Consider the following 8,128-nt stretch of genomic DNA (forward strand, 5'->3'; position numbering starts at 1 on the left):
TATGGTTTATTTTGTATTTCATATTAATATTTTCTAATTACTGAAATTTGATTATCGTACTTTTAAATAATTTAATATAATAAACAGTGAACTTTGATTACAATTACTTTAATTAACATTTAAAAAATATCTAATTGTTACCTTTCAATTTGTATATAAGCAATGAAATTCCATTGTCCCTTCTTAAAATCGGTAATTTGTTCCTTTTCTCCTATGGCCCCTTCTTGTACAACTTTTAATAATGATGTTACTTAAAGGATCCCAGGATAAAAATTTGAATTCAGTACACAAATGTTAACTAGTATATTTAAGATATTGATTAAAAGAATATTTTTTTTATTTATTAAGATATATAAAATTACCTTGTTTGTAATTTTTTTATACTCTTCTACAATTTTGATATTAATTAATTTTTATTTTTAGTTTCTTAATTGATGTTATTGAAATTAATATATATCTCTATATAAATAAAATTTACTATATACTAATATTTATTAATATTAAAAGCTATATTTATTAAATGTAAAATATAATAAATAAATTAGATAATATTAAATTTAAAAGTACAGAATACAAAATAATAATAAAAGTTATCATTTTTATATAATATTATAATTGAATTATCATATTAATAAAAATCAGTAAAGAATAATTATTAAAATTTTAATAAATATTCTTTTATTATTAACTAATATAAATTTAGTTTATAAACATAAGTTGAAATTATATATTCAAAATCATATTAATATAGTACATGTAAATTCGTAATTTTAATAAAAAAAATCATATACCTTTTCAGTCAATTTTTTTTTTTCATTTTGAAAGATATCCAATTTCAAAACTTACTAATTGCCCCGAAACTACAATTTTCTTTTTTCAGTCTGCATCAAAATACATGGCCTGCCAGCCACAACTGCCGCTCTCATTTTAGATATTAAAGGAATGCAAAAGTTTCACTCTCTTTGACCTTTTCTTTCTGATTAGAATTAAATGTTAGGTTGATCATAATATATATTATCTGTATTTTTTCTTCATATTTTCATATAAAAATGGACACACTTAAAATCTTTATGAATATAAATAGGAGAGAGGGTGTGAATTTTGATAAAAAGAATCCAAAATTTTGTGTTGGTTTTAGAAATAGAGGGAGTTTTTGCGTAATAAATGTAAAAATTCATGCTTTCAAAAGGGGATATAGGTTAGAAATATGATGGATATGTTTTCGGGAGGAAGATCCTCATTCTCAAGAATAAAAGAATTTCCCCCAAAAGTGGTGTTTAATTGATTGATCATTTTGATCACTAAGTTGTGTCTGGATATTAACTGCATCTTAAGAAATATCTGTGTTCACAAGTTCCTGTTAGATAATTAAATAAAAACATCCTGTAAGATTAAGACTAAATGCTAGTATGTGTTTATACACGTATGGTAATCAACGTTGCTAAAACATGAAGTCTTCTCGGCTGCAAACTTTTGCAGGTTGCTTCTCTTGCCTATTCTTTGGTGCTTCATCTCATGATCCTTGTCTTAAAGTCGAAGGTTGAAGAATTTCATCTGTTCTCCATGGTGACGTTATTATAGTTCATGCTTTCAATTTTTTGGATCGAATACTTGAGCTCCTGTTGGATGTTCAACCTTGAAGGAGATAATACAATGTCTTTCCATACTGATCCAGCTTCACAAGCTGGGTTGGGGTGCTTGTAAAGTTCATAAATGGAGTTGGCATCTTCATTCAACTTGGCTAGCCTCTTCATACAGTCGAATTCATCTGGATCAACAAGCAGTGTCTTGTCTCTATCTTTCCATCCTATCAACTTTACCAGTTATGAGGCCAGTAATAGATGTTGAAGGCACACCAAATTAGAAGCCATTATAGAGACAACATTAATGAATTGAGTAGTGCATTGATATAAACATTTATAGTACAATGCATCAAAGTTTTACTGAGTGTGTATCATCGAAATTAAAATGTGGCATTGTATTAGACAGTTCCACCCGGAGAAAAATAAACACAAGAGAGATGAGTGCCTTATTATTTTTTATCTTTTAGCTCTTGTTGACTGTTGTCCCTATTTTTCTCCTACTGATACGCACTAGTTTCATTCATGACAGTAAATTGCTGATAGGAAAATGGTGGGATCCAAGTTTTATTATGCACTATCACTTGCGTCAATCATTTGTGGAGTTGTCTAACTTATTCCAAGAAAAAAAATGAGGTTAGACAATCTTATTGTAAACTAGTGGTATAATTTTTTTATGCACTTTAAGACAGTTGATACTTTAAGAAAGTTGCACAATCAGACATATTATAAGATATTTTTTTATCGGTCAATATTAATTGTTAGTAAAAGGAATTCGAACTCACGATCTCCTCCTCCTTTTTTCTTTCTTTAATCACTAAGCCAACCTTATAACTTCATATTATATAAGATTGTTTAACTCCATTATTACCTATGGTAAGTTAGACATGACCAATCATTTGTATATACCAAAGACAAATTTTGACACTATCTCCACAGAAAACGAGTGCATTGTAAGGTTTGCGTCATTTGAAAAGGAGTGTGAGGAAGATAGAGGGAAATGTGTACCTTAGCTGGGCCTTCTAATGCGTTTGTGAAGTATAGTCGTGCATTATCTACTAGTTGACAGTAAGTCATAAATGCCTCAGCAAATCTCCTGTGGGATTTCAACTGTGACTTTATTCTCACTGCTCTTCTGCACATGATAGCTCTCCTGTTCATATTCAAATTTAGTGGTTAATCTCCAAGTGGAATCCAATTTCATCGGAATTGAAGAATTTTAGTTTGGTAACGCTGTCAAATTGAAATGTTGAATATGACCTTATGCCTCTGACAACTGCAAGATAAGCATCACATACTACTCCAACCAGTTCTATCCTATATGGTTTTCTCTTTTTGCCTCCAACTTGTTCAGGTTCTTCGTCTTTAATTCTTTCCCAATAGTTTTCAATTACAGTTCCATCCTCCTTCAGCCTATAGCCTTCTCCCATGCGGTAACGGCGACGGTGAACATTCCTAGCCATTGTTATTGTCTGCACAACAAATGGCACCCAGGAAAGTGTGCCATCCATAATAACATCTCGTCCTTCGTTTAATGCTGTTACTAGGAGGGATGAGGCCGCATCTGTGGATGCTTGATGTACCTGTTTAGAACAAATCAAGCAATGCAATATAACTGTGAAAGTGTGCCAGATTCGATCAATTTGGACTCAAACTAGTCACCATATAAAAAAGAATTGGGATTGCATGCTACTCTAACATGTACTGATTCCTACTTATTACAAAGACAAGAGTAGAAAATTAAAGAGTCTCAACCAGTTCTGCTGTTTGAATCATGTCATGGTGACCTCTTGAGCTAAGGGCCTTATAGATGACATCTGATTCTTTGAAGGCATCTGCCTCAATGATTACAGCATTTGCGGCTGCTCCTGCCCAGAAAGGTCTGTTCAAATTTCATTTAGAAAAAACATCATTAGACTATTGCTGTTTATTCACTGTGAGACTGTATGAGTTAAAAAGTATAAGTAGCATAAATGATGGTTGAAACAAGGAAACAACATTTATGAACTTCCTTTTTAAAAAACTAACTTAGATATCATCTGTATATGTAAGCATACATATTTATGGACTTGCTTAGGCTTAGACTATTGACCTTTTAACTTTTTCCAGCCTTAATGTAAACATATGAATGTGCACTGAAGTTCACAGTAGTGAATTTTCTTCAATATAAAAACTTTACCCTGTGTTTGGATGAAGCATTTAAAGAGGATAATGTATTTTTTTTAGGGTATTTTAATTGCTGGCAATTAAAATGTTCAGTTTTGGATGTTTAATTTGAAGAATTCTCCAAATTTTTTATTCTGTTAAGATTAGGAATTTGAAATTTCCCTAAAATAGGTGGGATTTCAAAAATTCCTCACTCTCCATCTTCTTTTGATGAAACACAGATTTGTTGTCCCCAACCTCATCTTTCGCCATTTTATCCCTTCCATTTTTTCAGCGACTTAGTAGTTGATTGATGTGACGGAGATAGCAGTGGCAGAAGAAAAACAAGTTCGCACAGTGGTTGACAAGGCTAAGTCATTCAAGCTTGAGTTCCACCGTTGTGCCTCCACTCTATGAAAGTTCCATTCACTGCCTAGGCATCAACACCATGAAAAACCTTTGTTGCATCGTCACCGTCGTCAATGCCACCAATTTCTGCAAGGCCTTGACCATGTGAACACCTCCATTAATGACTAGAAGTGGCTGTGAATGAATATGCTTCCTTACCAAAAGATAACTTGAAATTTGTTGAAGTTTTCAAGATTCAATTTCCATGAGGAGATTTGTGTTGCAATGTGATTGATGATTGAAAGTGTGCTAGAGAGACAAAGCACGCGAGGAGAGAGAAGAAAATGACACGAAACATTGCAAAATTTTATAATCCAAACAAGTTATTTTTGTAATTGATTGGAATTTAATTGCTTTCAATTAAATTACTATGCATTTAAAATTCTCTGCCATGTGAAAATTCCTCATCCAAAACACAGGCTAAAGCTTGTTCAATTCCCTTCTCACGTTTTGTTTTAAAAATTGTTTTCTAAAACAATATTACACTACTGAGCTATCAACTTTTCATCAAACATTTATTAAGTTTGGAAAATTATTTTCAAAATAAGTTTTAAAATCCAGAAAACAAAAACAGTTGAAAGATGTTTTCTTTAAATACTCTGTTCAAGAACAAACTTTTGAAAAACAGAATGTGCTCAATATACAAACACTTTCAAATGTGTTTAGGGAACAAACAAATTTAAAAAAACATAAAACTGTTTTTAAAAACACTAAACAAACAAGGTCTTACTCTTTGAGAATATCTTTGAGCACGGTGCTTTTGCCAGCACCCATACCTCCACCCATTAAGAGAAGCACTGGACTCCTATCGCTATGAGCTACTGGGGCCATCACCTCTGTGCATCGAGAGTCATCACTTGTAGCTACTCCCATTGCTTTCATCTCCTCTACTAATGTATTAAAAACTCTAGCTACCTTCAGATTCTTGGCAAGTCTCTCGAACCTTTGTTCCCTGTGCAATGAATAGTATTTACCTCAGAAAAAAGAGATGTTGAACCAACCCTTTCAAACACAATTTTTGGTTCTCTGAAAACATTGATAAATTGTAAATCATTTAACTATCCATTAGTATAATTCCAACTATGGAACCATTTGCATAGTGGCACCATTTAAGGGGATAGAAAATAACATCTTATTGTTATTGTTTCATTCTTATGTATCATTAACTTTTTGTAGAATTTCATCATGCTAATAATTTGAACAAAAAGCATTTGAAGAGCGGTTTTTAACATTTCTTCTTTGGGAAAAGAAAAACTAATATAGGAAGACATATATATAAGTCAAATTTGGATTAGATTCTAGCTTATGAAAACTTGAATGGTAAAATCTTTATATACAATAGGTTTTTAAGATATATAAGAATAATGAATCAAGGTGCTTATGGAAGCTATTGATGTAGAAAAGCGAGGTCACAAGAAAATGGCAGGTTAATCGACAATTTCTCTTATCACCTATTATGTCCTCCTGTTCCTGTTACAAAACACCTGATCTCAGTCAACTTTCCAAAGATGGTTTATCTTTTTGCATGTTTGGAAGTAAGGTGAAAAAATATGTTTGAGGCAAAAATACTTTTGCAAAAGGATCTTGATCATTGTTTTTATCCATTGGATTAGGTTGCAACACGTGTCTCTGTAAACCGAACATGCACTTAGTATTCTTAGAGAACAATATATAGAAATACACACCTAGTTGCTGCCATAACTATGTTCTTGAGGTTCTTTTTTGGCTCATTTTCCGAGGTCAATACCTACAAAGCCAAAAAAGCATAGTTTTACCTAGTATTGATGTATACACAAGCCATTTTAGATTAATTATTATATGACTATAACACCCCAATACCTGACTCATAATTAGATCACCATAGTTCCAATAGAAACCTAAGTAACTAAGAATGCATCTCTCAAACTCCTCTACGAGCTTCACATAAAGTGAATCAGCATCTGGTTCATTCTCAAAGAAAGCGTATATATCATCTTCAAATCCCTCGTATTTCCTTATGTATTCAGAAGCCAATCTACATAGATGAGGACAACTTCTCCTATCTTTGAACCCCATTTGCCTAGCTGCAACAAATCAGATAATTTTGCATTAGGAAAATGCTGAATAGTAGGAAACTATGCATATTTTATTCAAGCCAATTCAATTGATATTGTTTCAAAAAGAGCACACCATTTCCATCTTAATCTTCCAAATGATGCATTTTTTATATTTGTCACCGTATGCTGATCCATGCGTTTAATTGAAAGAAAAAAAAATTGAAAAGAATATGTTATTACCTACGTAATGGGAAAACCTTTCAAGCTTTGGGACGTGACCTGCGCGTGACAATCTTATACGTGGGATGATCTTTCGATCTCTAGTCTGTTTCAGACCAAAATGGAAGACCACGACAAATATCAACCCAATGAAAGTGGCTACGATGATCTGAGTAAAACTGAATTTGGCATCATCATCTGAACAGGATTGAGCTATGTTAGGGGTGAAAGTCATCGTAATTTTATTCACATTGCATGAGGAATTAATTTAATAAATAAATAGAGATAATGTATATCAAAAGATGCCCATGAGACTTGAATTATTTTCTGACTGTTACCATTCTGCATATCTTCCATAAATCAAACACCCAGAGACCACAGGATCGGTAATGAAGGAGAAATTTTGTGTCTTTTGATTTTGTCTTTTCGTAGATTTGATTCTGTGGTCGTTTGATGAAGTTCTTCATTCCTTTGTCCTTTGTCGACATTAATAGTTATACAAAACACATTTTTTTAACACACATATATTTTCATTTTTTATAATTTATTAAAACTCATGGAATTATTCAAATTTCACTTTTTTTATTATAAATTAACAAGTTTTATTCATAATTTACAAGTTTAAATAAATTTTAGTTAATAATAAAAATATGTTAAAAAACATACTATTATCCTTCATCATAATAAAATTTGATTAGATTAGTTCATAAAATTGACACGTGATATGCACGGTTTTGTATATTATCATTTGTCTTAGTAGTCACACGCATATGAAAACGAAAAATATTTGCTCCATTGTTGGACTAATATACAGATTATTAAGTTATTTTTTTAATACAATTTTATTTTATTTTATTTTTGGTTAATTCTATATATGCTGAAATCAAAACTATACCGAACAAAAAGAAAAGGTTGAAACAGATGAATCCAATAGGCATTTGATGTACTTCAAGCATGTAATGCCAGGAATCAAGTTCTGATCACCACATGGTTCCTTATAAGAGCATAACACTTATTGCATTGAACGTATATGCTTAAGAACTTTTGTACTTGAGAGTCAGAAATCGTTTAATTAAGGATCAAGTAAACGATTTTCTAAATTAAAATCACAAGGTTAATTTTAATCTGATTCTTCGTGGCTACGGATAAGATCATAAAGTACAAAGATAGGAAGGTAACCAAGCTTGATCAGGACTACCGGACTACGGACTTAATTAAGGCTAGTTATGTGATTAAATACTTTTCATGTATAATGTTTTTTCAAGTTTCTGGGAACATATACAATAAAGAAACTTTGTGATAGTGCTTAACTTTCTCTACTTTTACTTCATCTGTATAACAACCATTTAATTTGGTCTTTGTATGAACTGTGCTTTATTTTTCATCTTCAGCTAAGAACTGATTTAAGGTCTGTTCTTACCTAGTTTTGAACTGACTAGTGACTACAAATTTACCCTTAGAGGTGCCGGTTCTATTTCCATAATTGGTGAAGCATGCCAAGCAATTAATATATATATATATATATATTTGCCTGAGGATTGATTTGTTTTACAATTTAACACTGAATAAAGAACTTTGTGCTCATTTTCGTGTTTGAGACTGACTCACATTCCCCTCAACTTTTATGTATGCATGACAAAAACAGGGGAAGAAGGTGGAGAGAGAGAGTTATTGCTATAATTTTCTATATGACCATGCCATGCATTATTCTACATTTGGGGGGCCCTTATATACGTAAAT

General features: G+C 31.7%; 1 protein-coding gene across 1 annotated transcript; it reads right to left on the minus strand.

Annotated features, from left to right (window-relative positions):
• Positions 1-1,292: 1,292 nt before the first annotated feature.
• Positions 1,293-6,837, minus strand: LOC100794775 (calmodulin calcium-dependent NAD kinase). The gene is made up of 9 exons (XM_014771680.2): positions 6,727-6,837; positions 6,410-6,586; positions 5,973-6,196; positions 5,819-5,880; positions 4,864-5,085; positions 3,336-3,462; positions 2,841-3,163; positions 2,589-2,733; positions 1,293-1,814 (listed from the first exon to the last, which is right to left on the minus strand). The coding sequence occupies exons 1-9, from the start codon at positions 6,743-6,745 to the stop codon at positions 1,551-1,553; spliced, it is 1,563 nt and encodes a 520-aa protein (XP_014627166.2). The 5' UTR covers positions 6,746-6,837; the 3' UTR covers positions 1,293-1,550.
• Between the last annotated feature and the right edge of the window lie 1,291 nt (positions 6,838-8,128).

The sequence above is a fragment of the Glycine max genome, chromosome 19 (genome assembly GCF_000004515.6).
Source record: "Glycine max cultivar Williams 82 chromosome 19, Glycine_max_v4.0, whole genome shotgun sequence".
Lineage (NCBI taxonomy): Eukaryota > Viridiplantae > Streptophyta > Magnoliopsida > Fabales > Fabaceae > Glycine > Glycine max.

Coding starts and splice junctions, on each gene's coding strand:
- LOC100794775 (XM_014771680.2), bottom strand. Junction 6,197..6,409: donor AAGGTTTTCCCATTACGTAG/GTAATAACATAT, acceptor GATTTGTTGCAG/CTAGGCAAATGGGGTTCAAA. Junction 3,164..3,335: donor TGATTCAAACAGCAGAACTG/GTTGAGACTCTT, acceptor TGTTCTAAACAG/GTACATCAAGCATCCACAGA.